General features: G+C 39.5%; 1 protein-coding gene across 1 annotated transcript; it reads right to left on the bottom strand.

Moving 5' to 3' along the window:
- Positions 1 to 969: 969 nt before the first annotated feature.
- On the bottom strand, positions 970 to 23,774 carry manf (mesencephalic astrocyte-derived neurotrophic factor). The gene is made up of 4 exons (XM_042088909.1): positions 23,558 to 23,774; positions 4,339 to 4,466; positions 4,072 to 4,213; positions 970 to 1,401 (listed from the first exon to the last, which is right to left on the bottom strand). Exons 1-4 carry the CDS (start codon positions 23,646 to 23,648, stop codon positions 1,217 to 1,219), a joined length of 546 nt encoding a protein of 181 aa, XP_041944843.1. The 5' UTR covers positions 23,649 to 23,774; the 3' UTR covers positions 970 to 1,216.
- Between the last annotated feature and the right edge of the window lie 1,532 nt (positions 23,775 to 25,306).

Below are 25,306 nucleotides of genomic sequence, written 5' to 3'. Positions count from 1 at the left end.
CCCAGGCTAAATTCCAGGATCTATTTCAATCTCATCCCTTATCTCAGTCAGCAGTCACCACAAACGGAAACCAATAGTTATTCCACTGCCCACATTGTTATCACATTTACCTAGACCCACTATCATTATTTAAACTTTTTTGATCATTAATTAACTTTTACATACTATTCCCAACCTGTCATGCGACAATTTGACGTCACGGGAGCGCCGTAACCATTTCGCGTGTGGTGGTCGCGACACTAATTGCAATATTCTCCTAAACAGAGATGTTGCTGTTGTGAAAAGGCTATCGCTACCTACTTTACACCGTAGAAGAAGCAATGAAGCCGCTCTAGTTGCCATGGTGAATCAGTGAATCTGTGATCGGTGGCGGGGTCTATTTGAGGGAGCCGTGAGCGCACACTTATCCAGGATAGGTTTCACCTGGCTTGATGAATCCGTGTCTGATCATCCTGGCTTGCTCGTTGTGCAACCAATTAAGCCTGTACGCTCTTGTTTTGGATTCATTGAGCGCAGCTCAGTAACTTATCCCGGATGTCTTAATTCTGCTTTTGTGCAACGGGCCCCTGATGTTAGCTAGCCTATGTGTATGCACTGTCAGTTCGAATAGCTTAACTAATTATGGTTTTCCAAGCAGCGCTTTCTGGAAAGAGATCTTATGCATCCATGTCCATTGTCCTCTGCTTGCAGTAATGCAGAGAATAAAAATATAGTATGTTTACTTAGTAGCCTATAGTAGGAAAATAGTAGGCTACCTTATGAAGGAAAGACATCTACAGCACAATTTTTTTTAGGCCTACTTATTTGCAATAAAAAGAAAAAAAATTGTTACAAAAAAGGGTGGAACATACATAGGCCACATCCAAAACAAAACAAAAAAAAAGTCATGATCACTGTGACAGTATAACACTTGTCTGGTCGTTCTACCCTGACTACCGTAGTCACACTTTCAATGACTCTAGTCCATTGTAGATTTTTATGGTTTTAATGAAAAATTATAGTACAACTGGGATAAACATATGGTTTGTACAGCATAGATCATGATAAAAATCAAACACGTTTTGCAAAACTTTCAAACTCAAACAGGAGACCATTTCTAGAAAAGATCTGCAAGACTGTCAGACTGTAGGGTTCAAAAAAATCTGTGATGTGATCATCAGGCCACAGTACTTTTCGCTTCTCCCAAAGAATAATGATTTCAACTAAAGAAGTTACATTAAAATTCTGTCCGTGCCTTGGCTGCATTTGGAGCATATTTAGGCATGAGTTCCTGGATTTTGCGGATGAAGTCGGTCTTCTCAACACATCCTTTACATGTCTCATCCCAATGCTCTAGGATTTTCTTCAACTCCTTCACCTTCAGTGTTTTCAGTTCCACTGTGCTTAGGTCCAACTCTTTCTCTGGAGTAGGAAAGGCATACAAAACAAAATTTAGGTGCTCAATTCAAAACTAATACTTCTAAAACTAATCTTCAATTAGCTGAATTCTGATAAGATGAAAGGAAGGAGATAATGGTTGCTTAAAACACAACGCAAAATGCAATGAGCTGAAACAGCACTGTTAGGGGTGTGTCAAGATCTCACGATACTACAATGTCACAACATTTCTCATCAAGGTAAAATCTGTCTCGTGGAGTAGTATCCAGCTGTAGCCAGTATGACCGAAGAGCCTGGCGAAATCACCAAAGATGCCCCAGCCTCTTTTACATTTTTTTCTGTGTAGCAGCATTTTGGGTATCTGCTGGAAACAATAATATCACTCAATTACACCGTTTCCACTAAAACACAGTAGCATAACCGCTTCCATGTGCTGCCAGTGTGTTTATTTCAGTCTTGCACAGCTGACTTCAAAAACATAAAGTTAGCAAGATTTATGGATCTGTGTTGAATCAATGCAGCCTAATACCATCACACAAATGGTTCTCAATTGAAACTATAGCTCACCTAACCTGTGCAATTGGCACAGACTCGATGGCTAGCGTGTTTCTGTAATTCACCCACCAGGAGTTGAGGGAAAAGTAAACAAAATTCCTTGGAGGGAGTGGTCACATTCTTAATGGAGCCACACCACTTATACAGGGGTCTACTCACAGTCTTAATGTAACTTGTCTGATTTTACTGACTAGGGACAGATAATGTGATGGCAGTGCCAAAATAGCCTTGTTGATAATTTGTTGAAATTCAATTAAATGAAATGTGGAGACATCTCGTTTTGAAATAGCCTGCTATTACATATTTTATGTGATACTCATTATTATTTATTTTTAGGCTTAGGCCTATTGTAAAAAAAAAATGTGTTCCAATTCATTACATTTTTATGCTAGCCTAATAATTATTTTTTGGTAGAAATATCAGTATCAGCAAGTAAAGAAATGTAAATACTTGTACTTGTAAAATCTAGATTTCCTAAATATAGTGTTCAAATATTGTCTCGTCTTATTCTCGTGAACCCAATATCGCGTATTGTCTCGTCTTGTGGGTTGAGTGTATTGTCACACCCCTAAGTACTGTGCATTTGATTCATAAAAACAAGTACAAATCTTGGCATTTTAGAAGAGTTTGAATACAGGAGCCCAAAAATGGACAAAAACAGAAAAGCAAAAAAACCCAACAATCAATACAAAATGTATTGCAAAAAGAGACAACATATTTCCACCAGTCAACCACGTCCCAGTAAACTATAGAGACACCATGGGTCATATGTATCACTAGCCCCTTCCCGACTGTTGCACCAAATATGTGCAAATTGGGGCAAGTCAAGGCTAATCCCATTCCCATTATCACTTCCAGGCGTAATCGTGCGGTGTTAAGGTGGAAGGCCGGACCGAGTCAGGTAAGGGGATTCACTGAAAAAGCTACATAACTACTGACTGCCAGAAACGGCATTGCTAACAATTGAATTCATTTAATTAATAAAGTGTGAGTGAGAACAGCCAAAACTAGGTCAAAGGAATAATTTAGCTAAGAATAAAAGCTAAGGAATATTTCGATTTGTGACACTGTCTGGGCATTTTAGGTTTGTTCCAGCCACAAAACATGAACATAGGTGTAGGGATGTTACCATGAAATTCAGAGTATATTGAAAAGAGTCGCCAATACTACATCAAACGTGTTTTGAATCTCTGTGCTTGAAGCCCAGCCATTATCACCTGTAACCTCGGATATAGCTTTGGCTTAGCCTGACTCGACAGTTGGTTTTATCGTTGGTAAAAACAACACTTCCCGGATAATCAACTGGACATTGGAAAAAGCACAGTACTGGCATGTATCCAAGCATATAAACAGAAAATACCATGCTTGTATCTCTACTAGTCTGACAAAATACGATAGAATATTATATTCATAGCACCTGTGTTAAAGGAACCGTATGTAAGATTGTAGCCAAAACTGGTACTGCAATCACTTTCAAATTACTGTAGAGCGGTGTATTCCCTCCCCCTCCCCCCTGACTGGCAGAGCTGGCAACCCGGATGCCGAAACACTACTGACTTCGTGATTAGTAGATAGGTGGCGGGTGGCGCATCAGGCCAAAACACAACATGACAACATCAACATCAGTTAAGGGCTGCAACTTCACTTTTTAAATGACAATATCCTGGCCGGACTACTGTTGTCAGTATTTGAAATGAACATGATTTCTTAATGTCTAGTGACATATCAGGGCCATTTTATGATTAATTAAAATACATTTCTTACATACGGTTTCTTTAACCCATTTACTCCTGAAATGCCTGCTAAAAAACGCCTATAGAATCCTATGGCATTCTAGACTAAATAAATAACCTTATTTCCTGAGGGTTTTCTGAAAAAATACTAAGAATTGTCAACGTCTACCAAAACCTTACTATCTAAGCCTCTGCACACCTAGAAACATGAAATAAAAAGCATGCTGCGCTACGCAGCAACCAGTGGGAGAGTCAATGTTGCGCTATGCAGCAACAGGCGGGAGATAGAATGTTGCGTCGTGCAGCATCCAGCACGAGGCTTAAGCCTGCACTACAGTATTTACAAACTTACTAAAGACTTTACAACTCGTTTGGCAAATCTGCTTTGTAAAATAGCAACTCATACCATATTTAAGCTCACAGATTTGACTGTCTTTCTTCCTGAGCTTATCACAGATCTTCTCAACTGGCACATGGTAACTCATGGGCTTCGAGACTTCGTTGATCATTTTAGTGGCTGCATCACTCGTTGCTCCTATGTAGTAACACTGAGTGTCAAAGTAAAAATAGGACATTGTTAACATCAAGTACATTTAACACATACTTGTCTGTAAGGCATAACTGGAATAGCAGTTTGCAGGGAGATGATAAATATGGTAGGGAAAATACTTACGAGTCTGTTCTCCTTCCCCTTTGCATCCTTACAGGTTTTCATGAAAGCTTTTTCAATTTCTGCACTGCTGAACTTGACATCATTGTCTTTCAGTGTCTGATAAAATCTTCCCAGGAAACTTACACACACTGCAAGAAAGAAAGTGATGCTAACAATTACAACCACATTTCCAAAAAGGTTGGGATGCTGTTAAATGTAAATTAAAAATAATGTGATTATTTGCTAATCCTGTAATCACATTCATCTTGATTCTTTCTATTTCTTCATGTAATTGCAAGTTCTTTGCATTCTGCCAGTTATGGATAATGGTCTTTTTTTGTTCAAACTGTAATGTGGTCTTTTGCTTTGTTACTTTAATTTTTAACAGAACACACAACTAGGACTGGGCGATATGGCTTAAAAAAAAAAAAAAAGATCAAGATTTTTTTCACACCAAATCCGATTTAACTACAAATTACATATTAAATACAAAATAAATTGAAAGACTAGAGACTACAGTAGGCTATCACACCCTCCCACATCTAAAGACAAAGTCATAGATTTTAAAGTCAGATGATTTTGCAACTATTTCCCCCATCATACACCAGATATCAACGGGAACTCGGATTGTATAAACGACCCATATAGCTAGGGCTGGGCACCAAACGTCAATGCTTAATGGTACCGACCGAAATGCACCAATCTTGCTTTGGTTCTACCAAAAAACGTAAAAATTAGAATGTATGCAAGTGTTAAGGTCTGTGGGCGGCTCTAGAAGGAGCACTGCTGTGCCACTCTGCTCAGCTTCAAGTCATTCGAAAAAGCGATTTTAGCTTCCACCTTTTTCCTGAAACGCCAGCCTACGTGCAGTGGCTGCACAAAATTAGTAGAGAAGGATTTTCGTACCAGTCCCGTGCCACTGGCATACGGTCTCATGCAGTGTCCACACGACACTTTGTTTTGTAGCACTTCCCTACTCACTCTTCAGGTCACACCATAGACTGTATATATAGAACTGGACAGTGTGGCTGCATTCTACAGTGTTCTATGGAATTGAAGCCGCCGAGGCGACGCCATCTTGGAAAATTTGGAGCCAATTTGAAGTGCGGCTGCGCAGCAAGAGTTGAAGCATGCACAGTGAAGAGGAGTCGCGGTCGGGCACGGCCACTCAGTTGCCACTCAGAGAGTTAAACACGCCCCTTGTCAAGTGAAACCCGCCCCCTTCTCCTTTCCACAACGCAGGTCGACTCGGCGCCGAAGGCTAGCTGGCCGGATGAATTTTGCGGCTGTGAGTTAGCTAAACAATACAAACAACAATCGGTTTGTTCTTGTCTGGTAAGTGTTGCGTATCAACTGAAACGTTTGTCTATTGGTGTTCTTAAATACGTCTAAGAGAGCTTATTATGTTGATTACAGACTGTGACAATTTACTATGGTGAATACTAATGAGCTAACAACAGAAATACGGACAGCGAATTAGATGCTAACGTTAGCAGCTACATTAACGTTACCGTTAACGGGAGGCTAAGTTAGTCGTTAGCACACAGCTCCCGTAACAGTCGATGCATGATATACTTGGTTTTATTAGTTGTTGCTGTTTTCAAATATCTCAATCTTAATGCATGCCATCTCAACATGGAGTAACCATTGACTGTACATGGGGATTAATAACACTAGACAGTCAGTACAGTATATGATGTGATAAAGCAACGGTATGATGTGATAAAGCAACGCAAGTTAACTTTAACGTAATGTGAAGCATGAACCTCATCAACCCGTCATGTTAATGTAACTACTAGCCAGTTTGCCAGCATTGCATTTTTTTCTAACGTTAACGACAGACACCTCTGTTAGAGCTACTTCTGTCATGGTAGGTCGGTAGCATATACTGTAAAAAATAGATTGGTAGGTCGGTAGTTGTAGACCGCATAAGTGAATGATCGATAAATGAAACGCCTGCATTAAACACTACGCCAAGAACCAGTCACTTCCCAGGGATATCGGTGAACATTTGAGAAAGCCCTTAGTTTGTCATCTAACGTCCATGATCAGTCATACTGATAACGTTATTTTTCAAGCTGACGCAAGTTAATAACATTCACACCGCATATTTAAATGTGTAGTTAACATTAGGTAGGCTGTGAAGTTTATTGCACACATATATTTAATTAATTGGTATTACTAGTGGTGTTGAGTGCCTGATTAGATGCTTTGTGATGTTGTAAAATTGTCTGACTAACTTTATTGTAACTTTCCTTTTTGCAGGTAAGATATGGGTGATGGCTGAATGTACTGGAGGTGGCGGCAAGGTGGTCTCCATGATCTACATTAGTCTGCAAGCAAGGGAATGGCTACGTTAAGTGGTTTGGCTGGAGTGGTCTGAGGTGGCATGTCCTCCCCCTGACATCCATCTCCCTGACATCACCCACCGTCACTGGATCAACCTGAAGCCCCTTATACATGGGACATGGCACAGCACCACTACGTTCTGAAAACACATGACTTTCAATAACTTGCGTGGCACCAAGAAAGGTCTGCCGCTGCTCTGAACCTTCTGTTAATGTGACATCATTCATACTTGAGGCTGTACACATCCCTTTGTTTCTATTTTCTTTATTGATGTCACCCAAACTTCAACTTTCTGTATGCCCCTGAACTCACAAATTGTAAATTGCGCCATTTAACCAGTGTGGTGTAGTCTAGTTAGTTAGTTGTAGTGGTGGGTATACTGTAAGCAACCCCAAATGTTATTAAATATGTATCCTTGCCTATTTTAAATGGGTATACTGAGATGATGATGATGCTGCTTTTTAAATGGGTTTACTTTGTAGTCCTGTGTATCACGTAGACTATACCATACCACGGTCATTTATGTCTATATTTATATTTATGTCTATATTTCAGTCTTGCACTTTAATTTAATGTTTATTGTCTATGGCTATGTCCATAGTATGTCTATGTCTGTATTTAAAGCATGTCTATGTCTGCATGGGAAAGTAAGAAACGAAATTTCAATTCTTTGTATGACCAGTGCATGTAAAGAAATTGACAATAAAAGCCGACTTGACTTGATTTAACTGCCTTGGTATTTAAGTCAGAGGCCATTGCTTAGTATTTAACTGTAGCTTACACAAAGATGTAGACGTTACAAGAATATTAATATCAGAATAATTATTGGTTGATACTAAATCAATATTGAATGTTTTTTTTTTAATTTATTTTGTGTGATATATCATTCAGAATGCTGTAACATGACTGGTCTTCAATCAGCCAAAGAGGACACATCGTAACTCCTCTCCTAGTTACTCTCCATTGGCTCCCTACAGTAGCCAGAATTAAATTTAAATCTCTCACTTTGGCCTATAGGACACTGACTGGATCTGCTCCTTGTTATTTTAATTCAATGATCAAGATATACATCCCCAACCGCCCACTGCGATCTTCTGATGAGCGTCTGTTGTGTCGACCAGTCTTAAACGCTAGGTCAAATTCAAGACCAGGGCTTAAAATTCATTTTTCAAAATGGGGGGGAATTCCCCCCTTAGGTTATTCATGTAGGGGGGATTTACACAATTTGGGGGGGAGGGGGGGTCGATTCTGATACCAAGTCAAGAATTGCGATTTCAATACTTCGATACTTTTTTAAAAAAAGTGTTTGATTTTGGGGCCCCCACCACCCTGACGTCATCAGTAATATATACTGTAGTGGGATCATTCACAACAGTGGACATCCTAGATTCTGCTTGACTCTCTCCACACACACAAACACACACTGAAAATGATAGCTTATGTGATGTGTTTCTATCATATATTTTTGAATTCATATAGAGTGTATTTATTTAATAATGCATTTAGCATTTTACTAGTAATTACTAGTAGCTAAACATATTTAGTAATTTGAATGCCTCATATTGACGTTTAACCTATAACACTTAGGCATATCTTTAATGTGGTGTGTAGGTCCAATTGAGTGCACATTGCTGATGAGTAGGTGTAATTGAGTGCCTGTCACTTTAAGAAAATATGTGAGAGTAATTCTATGGAGTAATTAGCCCCCCTTCAGCCTGACGGTTTTAGGCTATAGTCGCTAGTGAATAAAAGTTGTGCATAGTGCGGTATGTGTATGCAAATTATTATGTTTTCTATGTCATTAGATACAATAAATGTTCAAAAAACTAACATGTCGAAGACAATCTTTCTGGGATCAAGTGTTGACGTGACCTGAGCTAGCAGTTACCAAGGAGCTCTTTCCAGATGTAAAAGTTTGCCATGGTAGCGTAGCCTATTTGCGTAAGCGCAAAGTGGTTCTCTCTTTCTCTCTCTCTCTCTCTCTCTCTCCGTGTGTGTGTGCGTCTGCATGAGGCTATGTTCAATTCAACTCGCCACTTAATGATTAGGCTATATTAACGTCATCAGACAGGCTGTAAAAGTGTATGCGGGAATTTCTCGCATTATGATGGCTAGAGTTGCGGGACTTGAACAAATTATGCGCAATACCCGCAATCCCGCAGTGAAATTTAAGCCCTGCAAGACTCTTTTCCTCAGTGGCTCCATGTTGGTGGAATGAGTTGCCCAGTGCTCTTCGTTCTTGTGATAGTTTTTGGTCTTTTAAGCACTTCTTATACATTATGGTTTGTATGCAGTAGTACTGTTTTATTTTCATTATAGACCCTTTCAACAATAACAACAAAAACAATGCTTGAACGTTCTATTTGGGCCCCAATCTACTTCCTCTGCATTAAGATAACATATGGAATGTTAAAAAGGAAGTCTTGTGGGGCCAACTATGATGCTGATAATGGAACTCTTGAAAGGGTCCATAGGCTGTTGATTAATTTGACATTGTTTATTATTGATATATAACTTATATAACACTAGCAAGCCTGTGGTAGAGGCATACGATTACAGACATATTGAGAGAGCCTATCAATAAGTTGTCACAGTTTTCAATTTAGACGTATTATTTTGAAATGATGTACGTCTACGGGAGGATTTACACATCACTGGCAAGACCTGATCAAATCATATGAATGCAAAATGCTTCTCAGCAGTGCAATCGCAGGTAACAACGATACCTTAACGCATTTGCAGATACCGCTGTTCTGAACATACTAAGCAAATTGGCCATTTGTAACTTTGAATCCCTCCTCACGTTAAGCTATGGTCCAATAATGTGTTCACTAAAACACAAGTAACGTTATTTGTCGGGCTGATTCATAAATGGGCATACCGAGGTTGTCGACCTAGCAGGCTAGGTGGCGTTTATTGCCATTCGCAAAACTAAGCAAGAGTTAACGTTAATGAAACTTAACATCGCCTTCTCCAGTGACAAAGTGTATTCAAATGAAGTTGCAACGATGATGGCGGCAATCACTGGTTACGTTTAACCATTTGAAACAAGTAGGACTGTAAATGATGGTGACTATGGCTAACGTCACTTCGGATCAATATAGCAGAGCCCTTTTACTTTACCTATCAACTGGCTAATGCTAGCATGATTTAGCATGCTATGAGCTAATATACTTAGCATCTACGAAAGAACAGCACATAACTTTTTTCACAAAGAATCTGTCACAACTAACAACGATGTCTCTTACAAACAACTACACAATGTATGACTATCAATATGTATTTAGTCAGACTGTGATAAGATATAGCCTAATGATAATAACAGCAACACTTATTTAGGTTAGGTTATGTGTCGAAATCAGGTGTCGTTAAAATAAGTGAGCGATGACGTGGTATTGTCTGCAGCCTAGACGGTAAAACATAATGGACAAAGCGTCGTGTCTGCAGCCAGCCAGCTGTCAATCATAGGTGTAAACACGCCCTTTTTAGATTTGTTAATATAACATTAAAAAAAAATAATTTCAGCGAGAAAAGAAAAATTGTGTGTATTGAAGCATCTTGACAACTATTTTTTCGAATAAAAAAGTTGTTGATACAAAAATAGTTTTAGGTGAGAAAAGTGAAAGTTGGCTACTTGGCCATTGAAATACATGGGGATGGGCAGAGTTACACATTGTACTGCAGCCAGCCACCAGGGGGCTCTGGACTAACGCTCGCATCACAGACGGCACACTGTTGATGTGAAGATTTGAAATGTATTCACTATATCTTCTGTTATATTCTGCTCCTTTTGTGTTCACTCTGACTCTAAACATCTTGTTTATGCCCAACAGTGAAACTTTATTCGACTTTGATACACACAAGCCACCCTTTGTTGGCATTACTAATGATTTGTTAAAGATATCTGTTGGATTGTCTCCCATTTGGCTTTAACTCATTGAATGCCAAGCTGTTTTCGGAAGCTTTGTCCTAGAGTGCCAGCAATCTAGACCATTGTTGATGATTTTTGTACAGCCACAGCATATTCTGTGTTATAGCTATGAACACATGCAATGGCTCGTTTAAAAAGGTGAGACTTTAAGCTCTCAGTGGGTGCAAACCATGTATTTCTACACGCCTCTGTTCCTGAGAAATCCCAAGCTAAACAGTGGCTAGTTACAGTGCATGAAAAGGCACTGTTCTGTTATCCGAAGTCTTTTTCTTCTTCTTCTTCTTCCCACCAAATTTCTGCATCTAATTCAGCTTTAACCGTTTAACGTAGAAACTTCGTTCAAACTTTGTAACGTAGGTCTTGAAAAGGACACATGGGGAATGTATTTTCACTTTTGTAAACTTTATACTTTGAGATATTAATAAAAAACAAGCTTATTTTTCCCCATAGACTTAACATGGGCTAATGACATCACAATGGGCTAATTAACTTGATTTGCACCTGTATCAACTTCCAGCTGCTCACTACTAGGACCCATCAAAGGGCCAGTTAAACTGATTGCACCTGTATCAACTGCTTTCTGCTTAACTAGGCCAACTCTCTCTGTGTCTCTCCATTCTACAAGGATATAAGGCACATTCCATCCAACTTTCTATCCATTCATCCTCTTCAAACCATTCACTCATCCACCCATTAAACTATCCACCAACATCCATTAAGCAATCTGCCTATCAACATCCATTCAACTTTCTGTCTATCAACATCCATTACACTATCTAAATTCAACTTTTAAACTATATACTCTGTCTCAGGCTTTAAGCATACAATCTGGCTCTATTAAGACTACAGATTGTGTTCCTATTTCCTCTGCCCACAACGGTTTCAAAATAAATGTCCTCACTACAATAATTCACTATTAAATAATTTAACCATTTAAACTACTCAACTATTTAACTGTTTAGACATTTCAACTGTCAGTTGTTATCAACTATGACTCCTGCCAACTGTTTCCAAATAAAAGTTTGTTTTGCATTTTATGTTAATATACAGTATATTTTATATTTTCATGCACTGGTAATTTCCTCGAAATGACATTTTCTAGTTTTCATCAAAATCACTGTTTTTTTCTAGAAATGGAGATATAACGTCTTTCATGAAATATTAAGTGTTGCCTGTAAACTTTCCGGGAAGTGATCAGCGAGACCTGGCGAGACTGCCACCTAGTGATAGACCCACGAAAAATGGCCTGGTTTTGGGATGACGTGCATGAGTCACTGATTCGACCCAAAGCGGCAACCGAGTTATGATAAAATGTCCAGAAAAAATGTCCAGATTGTGCGTTTTCATGAGTTTTCGATCGTCATATATTTCATTTCCATTTAGGGCTGCAGCTATCGATCGTTTTTGTAATCAATTAATCTAGCACTTTATCGATCGATTAATCGGATAATTTTTTTTTTTGCATTTTTAAACAACCAAAACAAATAATGCATAACGAAAATGACATGGCTGTAAAATGATCAAGCAATTGGCACAGAGACATTTATTCTAACTCCAACATTTGGCTCCAAAACTAAGCCCATTTATTGCAATTTACCTATTTAGTGTTTATAAGTGCCAGTGCCAACAATTAAATAATGTTCAAAATGCGCTCTGTAAAATTGCAGCCTCTTGTGCATGACTTAGCTGGGCGAACAAAGCTGTCCATACTATGTTGTGAAGTGCTGGGAGGGAGAAGAGGGAAAGCAATGTAATGTATTAATATGCACAACAAGTTTCATGCTGTAATCTAGACCTGACATCAAAGTAAATATCTGTTTTATGTAGATTTCTACACCTGCAGCATTTGCCATTAGGCTACTAAAAAACAGCCTACCATTAGGCTACTAACAAATAATTTTACCAGCATGGAGTGGATGTTTTCGGTTCAGATGCTTGTGTTCTTTTCCTTTTTGAGTATGTAAAGATCCCAAAACTTTACTTGAAAACTTTAGACATTCTCTGCCATTTATGGACATCTTGACTCCACCATCGCGCCAGCTAAATTCAGAATGCATCACGATTCACGCGCTAGTGTGCTTCCTGAACAACGGTCCGTGTGGTACAATCAAATCCCTGCGTGTATAGTGCGCATCATAGGAATTTAACGAGGCTTCGAGGCCCTATTTCCATTCATCACAGAGTTCCCAAAATCACATATAAGGTGTGTTAGAGTGTCTAGTTTCGTAATTAAAAAAAAGCTAAAAACTTAATATTACGTTTTTGGCACTCAACGCATGGGAAGGAAAAACGTAATATTACGTTTTTGGTACTCAATGAGTTAATCACAGATGCATCAGAGTATTGATTGTATTATGACCTGTAAATTATTAGTGTTTGCCCTTTTGCTTTTCTAATCAGTGTATGAATAATGATTATGATGATGATACTCTGCTTTAGTGCTGTAGTAATATTATTCTAATAAATAATTTTGTCTGTCCTATTTCTCTCTCTCTCTCTCTCTCTCACTCATTTAACAGTTCACACCACCAGAAGGTGCAGTGCAACCTTCTGGTCCACCAAGACAAGCTGCAGGACGTATAAATCCCTCAAGATAGAATGACAAAATGTCACCCCTAATTGTCAGATGGCACAGTTCATGTCGTAGGTTTCTTCTTCAACTCCCTTTATTTAAGGTCCCCCCTACTGCCTCCCTGTGCTTATTTACCCCTCCTTGCACTACTGCAACTGTGGCACACGATTTTCACTATACTGCAAAGTATATTGTGATAATAAAACTTGAAACTTGAAAACTTGAAGTTCACGGTATGTTTATGTATAATGAATCCCTTAGCAGGAAAAGTTAGTTGGAAAATAAGTCCTTATAGGGTGACCTATTTCTCCTATTTTAAAGAACCAGTAAAGTACCACCATTCCAAAAATTATCACCATATCGTCAGAGAGTAAGGAAACACAATGAATTGAAGTAATGGATTATTTGACAACATTACTATAACCCGTATAAACCTGTAAAAAAATGAGTTGTGGGGCGGAAACTCTTGGAATATATTCGTTTTGAACGATTTGCTTGAGTAGAAGGGGAAACGTTTTAGTCTAATAGCCTTGCTATTACACACACACACACACACATTTACATATACACACACACTCATGAAAAAGTGAAGGTATTCTGTGTATTGCTACAGTTAAAAAAAATCTCTTGTAGCCTATTACTGAGGTTTGTTTATAGTCAGAAGTTGCAGAGCATCTTCAAAAGGATGAACACCCATACGCTCTATGGCCTTGAATGATTTGAGTTATTCAACAATAGGTTTGCTGAGATTTGCTCTACTTCCAGAGTATGCAATAAAATGATATTAACAAACGGTCATTGAGTCAATTTTCTTGTCTCGACACAGCAAGTTAGTTTACTTTGCGATGCATGGTGCCCTTCCCCAGTCCTCAACCTGTCAACCCTTAAAGGGACACCAAGCAACGTTTTCGTGTTAATTAATCATCTTCGTAAGTTGGTATATGGTTAAATGACTAATTACGGGGCGAATGAAGGCTCTCTTGCCCGCCCCTACTGCCTGTAGGAAGAATATCCCACTTGCAAGTTCAGTGTATCCTACCCACCGACTGAAGCAGGATCAGTTTACAGCACAGAGGCAGGCTAACAAAACGCTAGAGATTGTTGCAAACGTGTGTATAATGGCAGAGCCGGCGAAGAAGCAGCGAAAACCCTTGACGGAAGATGCAAAGAAAAGGAAAAGAGCTTCAGACCGAGCGAGGGGGAGTTTCGTAGAGAAAAAGCATCAGGCTTGCCTGGAGTCCCTTTAATTGTCTCATCTTCATTCTCTCAATACATTTATTAATGGTTGTAATAGCATTCATTTAAATGTAGGTGATCATCCTCATCTTTCCAATTCTGTCTTTGATTCAGTCGAGTTATTTATAGGCTGCTTAAATACAGGCTATATTATAGGCTAGCAAGTTGACAGTAAAGGAGTGAGTTATTTGATCATTCGATGTGTGAATTTAAATTTGTGCTCTCGTTTTGATGCAGTGTTGCCTCATGAAACACTACGCATGGTGTCGTGCGTGCAGTGAAAGGATCCAGTTCCAAGATCAGCTCATATTTCATAATTAAATTATAACAAAGTTACATGTGAAAGCAAAGACTTAACAGTTAGCGTGAGGAGATTGCATCTCGCTGTCAATTGCGTGTGTAACCTAGATTAAAGGGACAGCAGGCAACGTTTTGTGTTAATTATTCATCTTCGTAAGTCGGTATATGGTTAAATGATTCATTACGGGGCAAATGAAGGCTCTCTCGCCCGCCCCTACTGCCTGTAGGAAGAATATCCCACTTGCAAGTTCGGTGCATCCTACCCACCGACCTTCAGTCTCACAAAGTCTCAGACATTGCGACAAGCGGTCCAGTTTACATCCTGCATCCCCAGCACAGAGGCAGGCTAACGAAATGCTAGCAATTGTTGCAAACGTGTGTATAATGGCAGAGCCGGCGAATAAGCAGCGAAAACCCTTGACGGAAGATGCAAAGAAAAGAGCTTCAGACCGAGCGAGGGCTCGCACACGTATCGACACGTACAGACGGTAGGGGGAGCTTCGTAGAGAAAAAGCATCAGGCTTGCCTGGTATCCCTTTAAGTGTAGACTTGAAAGCGATCACATCCAGGGTTTTGGCGTGTAGAAGTTACAACTACAATTAAATTGTTGACGCTTTCATGCTGTTGATTTATCGTTTAATTCGGTCGTCTGACAGAAACCGACCAATCTGGGGTACGTTTTCTAAAACCATAGATGCTAACCTGTTAGCAACTTATTTGGTTGGAAATGGGAAACTGCATTGCAACCAGCTAAGTTGCTAATTTAGTTAGCAACTATGGTTTTGGGAAACGCAACCCTGACCAGGCATAAAAAAATTAGATTCTTGTGTTCCGGTTTCCGACCGACCCTGTCAATTTATGTGCGACCCAAATTTATTTTATGAGCTTGGGAAATAACACTAAATAGTCTAGGCTACATTAAATAAATGGCGAACTATAATTACATTAATTACCCCTTGCGTTATGTATAGGGATGAGCGTATTCTGTCTTTTACAAAGTAGCCTATGCACAGCTGTTCACGAAGACAATTGTTTTCGTCACTTACCAAGGCAATCGCAATTTTGTCCAAAGACCGCAACTTTTTTCGCAAATTTGACCAATCATCATAGTTTCACCGTGAAATTTCACCTACCACAACAGTCCCTCGCACAGAATATTGAGCCAGATGGCACACTTACTTCTGCACCTTCTGCATATGACACCAAAGACTGCCCTAACGTGTTCGTTCCTCTGCAGTTTTGATGACAATACATAGAAGGCTAACATTAATGATCTGCTTACTACTGCTTTGGTTTACTGACATTTGAGTAGGCTATGCAACCCATTGGCAAACGTTTACCTGGATATGTCCTTTTAGCTTATGTCATGTTTAGGGCTGAAACGATTCATCGAGTTACTCGAATAACTCGATTACAAAAATTACTCAAGGCAAAAACCATGCCTCGAAGCCTCGTTAAATTCCTATGACGCGCAGGGATCTGATTGTTCCACACGGACAGTTGTTCAGGAAGCACACCATTAGCGTGTGAATCGTGATACATTCTGAATTTAGCTGGTGCGATTGCGGAGTCAAGATGTCCATAAATGGCAGAGAATGTCTAAAGTTTTCAAGTAAAGTTTTGGGATCATTACTCAAAAAGGAAAGGAATAAGCTTCTGACCCGAAAACATCCACTCCATGCTGTTTCACTAAACGTCAATAAAGTAGCCTATCTATCTACGTAGCCTACATTGATGTTGGCTGATTTTAATCACATACTGAATTTGTAGCGATGTCGTGATATAATGTTTAGCTTTGATGTTTTTAAGTAGTAAACCTATTCACTTTCAATTGCAAGACAGTAGGTTATGCCTAAAAAAGAACCCCTACACATGCATGCACCCTCATCTTCCCTCACGCACCGCACGCGTGCACACACACACTCAGGTTGCTAGGTTACCACAGCAAATAGGCTACCCCAAAAAATATTTTTTAGTAGCCTAATGGTAAAATTATTTGTTAGTAGCCTAATGGCAAATGCTGCAGGTGTAGAAATCTACATAAAACAGATATTTACTTTGATGTCAGGTCTAGATTACAGCATGAAACTTGTTGTGCATATTAATACATTAAATTGCTTTCCCTCTTCTCCCTCCCAGCACTTCACACCATAGTATGGACAGCTTTGTGTCATGAACAAGAGGTTGCAATTTTACAGAGAGAGTATTTTGAACATTATTTAATTGTTGGCACTGGCACTTATAAACACTAAATGGGTAAATTGCAATAAATGGGCTTAGTTTTGGAGCCAAATGTTGGAGTTAGAATAAATACCTCTGTGCCAATTGCTTGATCATTTTACAGCAATGTAATTTTCGTTATGCATTATTTGTTTTGGTTGTTTAAAAATACAAAAAAAAAATGTTATCCGATTAATCGATCGATAAAGTGCTAGATAGGGCTGTCACTTTCGTGAAAAAATCCTGTTCGATTCTTGAGACATAATTGTTCATTGAATCGATTGTAAAATCGATTTTTCATGTCTAAAGACGTTTTAATTTTCAACACCAAATATAGGACAATCCACGAACAACTAACAGGCATTAGGACGAACGTAAAGGGGGCACTTGAAGACGCACAATGGCGTGAAGTTTCGTGCACAATGACAAACAGGAATGCGACATTCTCGAAAAACAATAAGCAGAGTGGACTGCCATAACATCAGTGAAAAACATTACTGCAGGCTTCAACGTGGCTGCGTTTACAATTAGAAATGTCAAACAAATTTTGCCTACGTAGAACTCACGACTGCACAGTTTGCATACCGCTTTGTCCTTCTCCATAGTCTGATATACCCAAACCCCAAAGTGCTTCCATATCGAACTCCTCAAGTCATTAGGGCCCATCACTCGTATCTCTCATGTCGCACAGGTTGATCGCGTTGTCCTCAATTTTTTGGCAAAAAACCAGCAGCACAGCAGCCGATTGAAAAAGCTGTTTCCGGTGCGTAGAATTGGTGGGAATTTTCTTTTTAGCTTTCGCAATGCTTACTGCACTTCGGAATTCTTTGTTATTTTTCTGCTTGTTCCTGAGTTTTGTTACATCTATCTTTTTCATTTGTTTAATTCGTTTTAATTCGTTTAATTCGTTTCGTTAAATTAATAGTGTACATATTTGGTTAAAATCGATTCCCTATTTTAGTTTTCGAAACTTGTGTTGGTTGGTCCAATCGATTGTGCAATCGATTTTCGAACGTAAAGTGACAGCCCTAGTGCTAGATTAATCGATTACAAAAAGAATCGATAGCTGCAGCCCTAGTCATGTTTGCTAGCTTGTGGGCTTAGTTTGAGTAGTGCTACCAAAATCATAGAAATTAATACAATTTACCTCTTCTATGATCCAAGAATGATTTCATTCGAGTTGTTTTTTTAACATTTATTTTAACTAATGACATAGAAGACATTCCCAATTGCATCCACATATCGTAATGCACTATGCAAAAAGTGATTTACACTTGTAGCCGAACACAGTGAGATGCAAGCCTTCCAATCCACTCAGAAATGTAATTAGGCTACTCTCACGTCCTTAAAGGGGCAGGCAGTCAATTAGACGTACACCACCAATGTAATGACATTAAACAGAAGTGTAGTCAAATAGTTTAAATCAATATGAAATTACTAGATACTTACTTGGCTATTAATAATTATGCAGGCCACAGACTATGAATTATTAAAGATATGAACTTAATATGAATTACAAAATATATGAATGTATTGAAACATATGACATGATGCCATCTCTAGTTAGTTCTACGAAAGGTTATACTGCTTTTTGAATTACCTCAGTCAAAGCATTTTCACAAATAAAGTAGGCCTACTTTGATTTTCTGTAATCCTTACTGTTTACCTTTGATTATCCTTTTTTAATAAGCATCAAGATGATCAGTATGATTCTGGTCTTACTAATCTTAATTGCCCTAAATTTTAAAAAAAAGGTTTAAGGTCGCAACAGTCTCAAAACCTCGCAAAATCCTGGAGGGACTGATTTTCTACCTATCCCTTACTGCCACTGGGGGGAAAAAAATAAAATAAAATAAATAAAATTCCCTACCGACCCATGGCCTCAACTGACAACCAACAAGAACCAAACCTTTTTTTTTTTATGCCTCAGTAATCAACGTTGATTCGACCTCTGGATAGCCTCCATACATTTCCGTTGCTTCCTTAAAAACATTTAACTATTAGAACTTTATTACTGCTACATAAATAATGTTGACTTGACTTATACATTCTCGTTCTCAGGATATGTAATGGGTCTTTCCATTAGTCTCGTACGCCCTCCCGTACCAGAGACTTTCTATTGAGGAGACACAGCACTCAAAAAGTCCTCCATAGAAATGCATGGGGTTAGTTTGTAATGGCAATATGGCAGTTGTCTACGCATATCCACACCCCTTCCGCGGCAAAACGTCAAGCCTTGCGCACACGCATCTCTGCCGAAATAGATGCCCAATAACTGCCCAAAAAGCGTTGCAATATGGCCTCAAAGGACTTTGCCCGTACAACATGTACGAATGAGTTGCTAGTGCGAACGCTGGGGTTTGTGGTCTTTTTAGGAAGAACATGGATGCCACCAGGGCAGCATCTATCTCGTTAGTGCTGGACATAGTCTAGAACACGAGAACACGTCCCTCATTCTCCCATATTGGGTATGGGCAATGTGAATTAATAATAAAAACTTTATTAGCAACTCAATTCGCCTATTTCAATGCAGTCACATTTCTCTCGAGCCACGAGGGACATTAGCAGGCTACTCATTGTTATTGTTTTGTGCTACATGTAGCCTCTTTAGCATACCGGCTGGAAAACAAATTGTTACATTGTATTGCACACACAGCAAGACCGTACAATGCATGAATTGGTGGCCAGAATGAAGCAGCAATGTAATCTAGTGTGTAAGAGCATTGCATCAACATTAAAATTACCAACACAGTTTATGCAAAGAAAATACATGTAATCTCATCTCAACTATGGGCGCAGCCATGTTTGTCGTAAGGTCGTACGGCCACCTCGGGGTACCCTCAAGATCTCCGAATTAAAGGGGGCGTGCCTCCGTGAAAAGCCGCAAGAAAGCTGGGTAATTTATGGCACGTTCCAGTGCCCATCCAAACCAGTGGGACGTGGGACTTATCCTACCTCCAACTAAGAAAAGTGCACTGGGATGCCTGTCGAGGGAGCTCGACCAACCCCGACCTCACCAAAATAAGTCGGCGGCGCCCATGGAGACACTTCGTGAGAAGTACAACTTAAAGGAATAGGCTATAAACTTTACTTCTCTGCGTGTAGGGTTGTTTTAGACCAGGGGTGAAAATTGGCCAGTGGGCCACACAACAAAAAAATAATGTGTGTATATATATATATATATATATCAGTGGCCGACCGTGCGTTCAGTGGTTAGGCCTTCAATGATGACTATTTTTTGACAAAAATAATAATAGGGGGGCGTTACGGTGGAGATTTTTTTTTTTTTTACATTTCAGCGTTTAAATGTGTGCAATTTCCCAGCATTTCATGGTGGGGGGGAATAGTTTTCTCTCTCTTACGCGAGTCTGTGTAGCACTAGAATCTTTGTTACACAAAAAATGAATGCTCCGATTGCTTATTGGTTAACAGATCATCCTCAGCAGCAAAGTAGGCTGCTAGGCTATTTATTTACCACCCATATTCACAAGTACATTGTAAACTGCTGCCTGCTGCTGTCCAGTAAAGACACGCAATTTAGTCCATGTCATATTGAAAGTGAACACCAAGTGTACTCAAGTATGGGTTTGTGCAGACTACTTTGAAATATTTAGGCTATCGGTTGCCTACTTTATGTTCATGACTCGCACGCACATATAGCACTGCCACCGGTCTACAATGATGTGTCCAAACCATTTAGTAGTTTAATCTGACATCAGCAAACTTGCTTCAGACTGTGGCTCTCCTATTTAGCTGTAGCTCTAACGTTAACGTTACAGTGCAACTGTTCTAGGTGCCGGGCTGCTCTGATTACTCACGTGGAACTACAGTAGGCTATCCTACAGTGTTTGCCAAACGTAGGCTATTTCGCGGTAGGCCTACACTATGTCTCAACAGAAAATTATAAAAAAAAAAATGTCACAGCACACCACCATGCTATTAAACCTAAGTCACCAGATGTATTTATTGCCGTATATCTATGTGTATTGCCCTAATGCTGCTACTGCTTGCTGGCTATTTTAGAATGTCTGATAGCCTGGTCTGATTTCACCAATAATTTTCACAAAATTCAGAGAGATAAAAAGTCAGACTAAACTAGCAGGGCAGGGAACCAAAGACAAATGACAGTTTTCACATAGATGCCGATCCAGGATAAAAATAAATGGATAAAAATGTATCGCACCCCCCCACTATTTGTTCACACAATCTGCCAATCAAATCACATATCGGACAGCGGTGGGATATCAGTAGTCAAGAACGATCGGGGAAGCAGAAGCAAATAATAAATGCTAAAGTACAATGTTATTAAAGACACTTATTTTTCATTCGTTTGAAAATAGTTAGGCCTTCAGAGAAGGCTTTGAAGGCCCTGACGGTCCGCCACCGAGATATATATATATATATATATATATATATATATATATATAAATAAATAAATAACATTTTATATAATTTAAATGAAAGTAATTTTGTTGTAGAAAATTAATTTCTTAAGAAATACTGTTCATTTGATGTTGTTTAATTGACCGATCCCAAGCCCCTCCTCCCATTGTCAGTCCCATAGTTACTGTTGCTAAGTCGGACAAGTTTGCAGGAAAGTGTGCGAGAACGCGTGTTCAACATGGGGACGCAGCACCCCATTTAGCCGAGTGCAACAGTGTATGCTGGATTTCTGGGCGTCAAGTAATATTGATATATTCAAAAAACAGAGGTCAGAAAGGCCTGTCATCAACAAGGTGGAACACCACAAATTGAGGACAAACAAATCCGGTGTCGTGGATCTTAAAGGAATTATCCGGAGTAAAATGCACTTTAGATCGATTTACGGATGATTGGGAGTACATACGTTGAGCTGACATCCAAATCATGTCATTCGGATGTGTTTTGAGAAAGTTCGATGTTACCGTTTTTAGTCAAAGCTCGTTAGCGTGGAAGTGAGAAGGGCGTATTATTTCGCCGCTACAAAACACTATTTTTATACCTCTTCTACAGTTCCAAACAACATTGCACTTACGTGGTAGTGAGTAGAGGGTCCCTAAAGCCAAACCGAAGTATCCCGAGGTCTTTATGTGGTCGGATAGAGAGTCCAGAATGAATTTCATCAAGCCAGTACCTTTCCGGAAATGTTGCCATCTTTGCTGCTGTAGGAGTCGATTGCCAAGTGTGCTCTGGAAATTCACAATTTCGTCGCCCGTTTAAAAAAAAAAAATAGTCCAGTCCATACAACTTCATTTCAATTTCAAAAGAAATACTGGACTATTTTTTTTTTTTTTTTTAAACGGCGACGAAATTGTGAATTTCCAGAGCACACTTGGCAATCACTTGACGTGATTTGTCTTGCACTAGACTTCATCAGTGCCCGCTTATGCTATAATTAATTTAAATGTGGGCAATGTAGTAGCCTAGGGCCGTAGTTTGGACACCCCTGTTTTAGACACTGCCATTTTAACACAACTTGTTTTTCATATTATGGTGCGAAATTATGTCGTTATTATCTGTTTGCATGAAGATATAGCCTACGGTCAAAGTACCCAGTTATCTTACATAGCGAAATGCAGCGCTTTTACATATATACGGCTCCAGAGCAGACAAAAAAAAAAAAAAAAAAGAGTATCAGCTTAGCGCAGCGGTCGACCATGTTTTCTGTTTACATTCCACTTCAATTGCCTGGAATGCTTTGAAGTAGGAGCTATACTTCACTTAGGATACCATTGGTTTGGATGGGCACTGGAACGTAGCATTACACTTTCTAACTCGGGCGGGGGACTTATGAGACAAATGGAAAGAGGCATAATACTGGTAATCACGCAAGCGTAGAACCTATCATGTAGTGTCGTAAACCATCGTAAAACACGTTGAGCTTCTGCGCATGCGCAGAACGGATCTTAGAAGCAGTACGCATAGTGTAGTGACAGGGTCCCATGTTGTCCACCTGAAGAGGCAGGACTCTTTTTCAACTTGCATTCCAGCGCTTCCGACTTGGACCTCGAAGTTGTCTTAACTCCGAAATGCAGTAGACTAGTTCACGTTTAAGCTTATGTTGACGCTAACGTTAGCAGCTACATAGAGAACATTCAAGAGTGACGTTTATTCATATAACGTAGGCCTACATCTTATTTTACACACACCCCCCAAGCATTGAAATGACAATTTCCTTGACAGAGAGACGGAAAACTGTGAATATCTGAATACCGTGCCGTTTAGTCAGGGTGGTTACAGTACATGCATGCACATTATGCTTAGCCTTCGCTAAATTATGTTCACATTAAGTTCAACACGATCGCGCTTTCTAACATTAATTTAACTGGTTAGAAGCTAAATCTAGCACTAACGTTAACTTCACCTAAGCCATCTGTGTAACGTTAACGATTAACGTTAGCACACTATATTCACGTAAACCATACCGGCTGGCTTGAACGTTACAGCTAACGTTAATGATTGGTAACTTAGCATCGTTAACCTAACGTTAAAGTAAAACCGTGAACCTAAAGTAGTCCGAATCTAAATCTAAAGGATCTAAAGAGGCTGTTTCCAGACCACGTTAACGTTACCCTACAAACCTAACCTTATTCTGCAGGTTAACGTTAACGGTGAAGAAAGATATGTATGATATGATATGTATGTCTACTCACCTTCACAATCTCCGTCTTTTAAAGCATCAACGTTAATACTGGGTACCAAAGCAAGAGTTACTGCCACATATAGACCGCTTAAATAAAACATCCTGAGTCCTTCACTAGGTCTATCGTTACAGTTACGTTAACTACAAAGTAAGTTTTGATACATCCAGTACCACAATACCTCTTTGCCGGTTCGTGAGCAAGAGACGCACTAATTCAAAGCTTCCTACTCAAATGGGCCCGCCCCAGTAGAGTCCATTGGTGATCTCACCACGGTTCAGGAAGTAATTGGTCGAAATACTAGTCCGTTCCACGAGCAGTTTACTGATAGGTTTACATGGATTCATTTCGGGGACAGAGTCCAGTTGTCGCCCTTCGATTGGCTAACAGGAAAAGGCTTCTTTCCATAAGTTGGGGCAAGTTCAAAATCAAAAGGTTTTGCACCAATTTGCTACGCTTTTCTGATTGACTGATCGCAATTATGGGTGGATTCGGGTAATCTGGGATATTATAAATGAGATATTTCACCCAATTAGGCTACATTTAAGAGTCCCATGCACTAAAAATAAATAAATAAAAGTAAGCAATAAGCAGAGGTGGAAGAAGTAGCCTACTAAAATATTGTAGGCTACTCAAGTAAAAGTACCAATACTTTGATTAAATATTACTCAAGTACAAGTTAAATTCAAGTTAAATTCTCATACCGACAGTACTCAGTGACTTTGAGAAACAGAGATCTATGTGAAATATCGCCTGAGCTCTCCTTTAAGTTTGAGCAGCAGTTGATTTTCAAATTAGTTGCGCTCATCCTTGCTCGTTTTGCAGTGAACAGAAATCCAGCACAACTGAAAAGCTGCTCACAGGCAGCTGAGGCAGTTGAGTTTCAGAACAGCTGGAAAGCAGACCAAGGGTGTAGAGATGCGCGGTTCGCGGTTACAGCCGCGGACTCCGCGGTTAGGCGTTCTACATACTCGACGCACCCGACCGGTAGCGCGACACCGTGACGTCAAAATGATGTAGATCTTGCTGGCGCGCCAGGATTTTAGCCAGGTAGCGCGAGGTAGCGCCAAGGGGGCAGGCGAATTCCCGGAAGTAGAAGAATCGACGTAGGCTGGAGGGACCACCTCTCTGCTAACTCCCATAGAAGTCCATTCATTCTAGGATTTTTTTGAAATACCATAACTTCATATAACATATATCCTGTGCCGATATTGTAGCTTCTGTGTAATCCACATAAACACTACAAAGGCAAAACAGACTCCACTACCTCGTCCGTAACGTTGGTTACCCGTAAGAAGAATGGTTAGCTTGTTCGGTTGGAGGGAAGCTAGCTTTGACGTAATCTCTCTTTCGCGCCGTAGGGAGATAACCGTATTGTTTGGATAAGAAGCTCAGTCCACCTTACTATGACGGTAACTCATAAGCAAACCCTAGCATACACGACCGTATGTTAAGGTAAAGCATTACAGAGGCAACCTAATAATAATAAAAAAGTAAACCTAATTTTTTTTAAAACGGCACTAATCATTACAGAGGTTTTCGATGGATTGACCGTAGGTCGGAAAAGTGGAAAGAAGATTAGCTTCAAGGCTATAACTTTTTTGTTTTGTTGACTGTTTTTGAAGATGATCATGTATGGTAGCTTCAACATTAACACGACTTGGTGAGGATGATATTAATAATAATACATAAATAAATGTTTAACTTTGATGACTTTGAAGGCGAAGGAAGTGTGAGAAGAATTTCTGTGTATCTATCATA

Source organism: Alosa sapidissima, chromosome 4 (assembly GCF_018492685.1).
Source record: "Alosa sapidissima isolate fAloSap1 chromosome 4, fAloSap1.pri, whole genome shotgun sequence".
Classification (NCBI taxonomy): domain Eukaryota; kingdom Metazoa; phylum Chordata; class Actinopteri; order Clupeiformes; family Clupeidae; genus Alosa; species Alosa sapidissima.
Note: the sequence above shows the minus strand (reverse complement) of the source record. Positions and strands in the feature narration are given on the sequence as shown.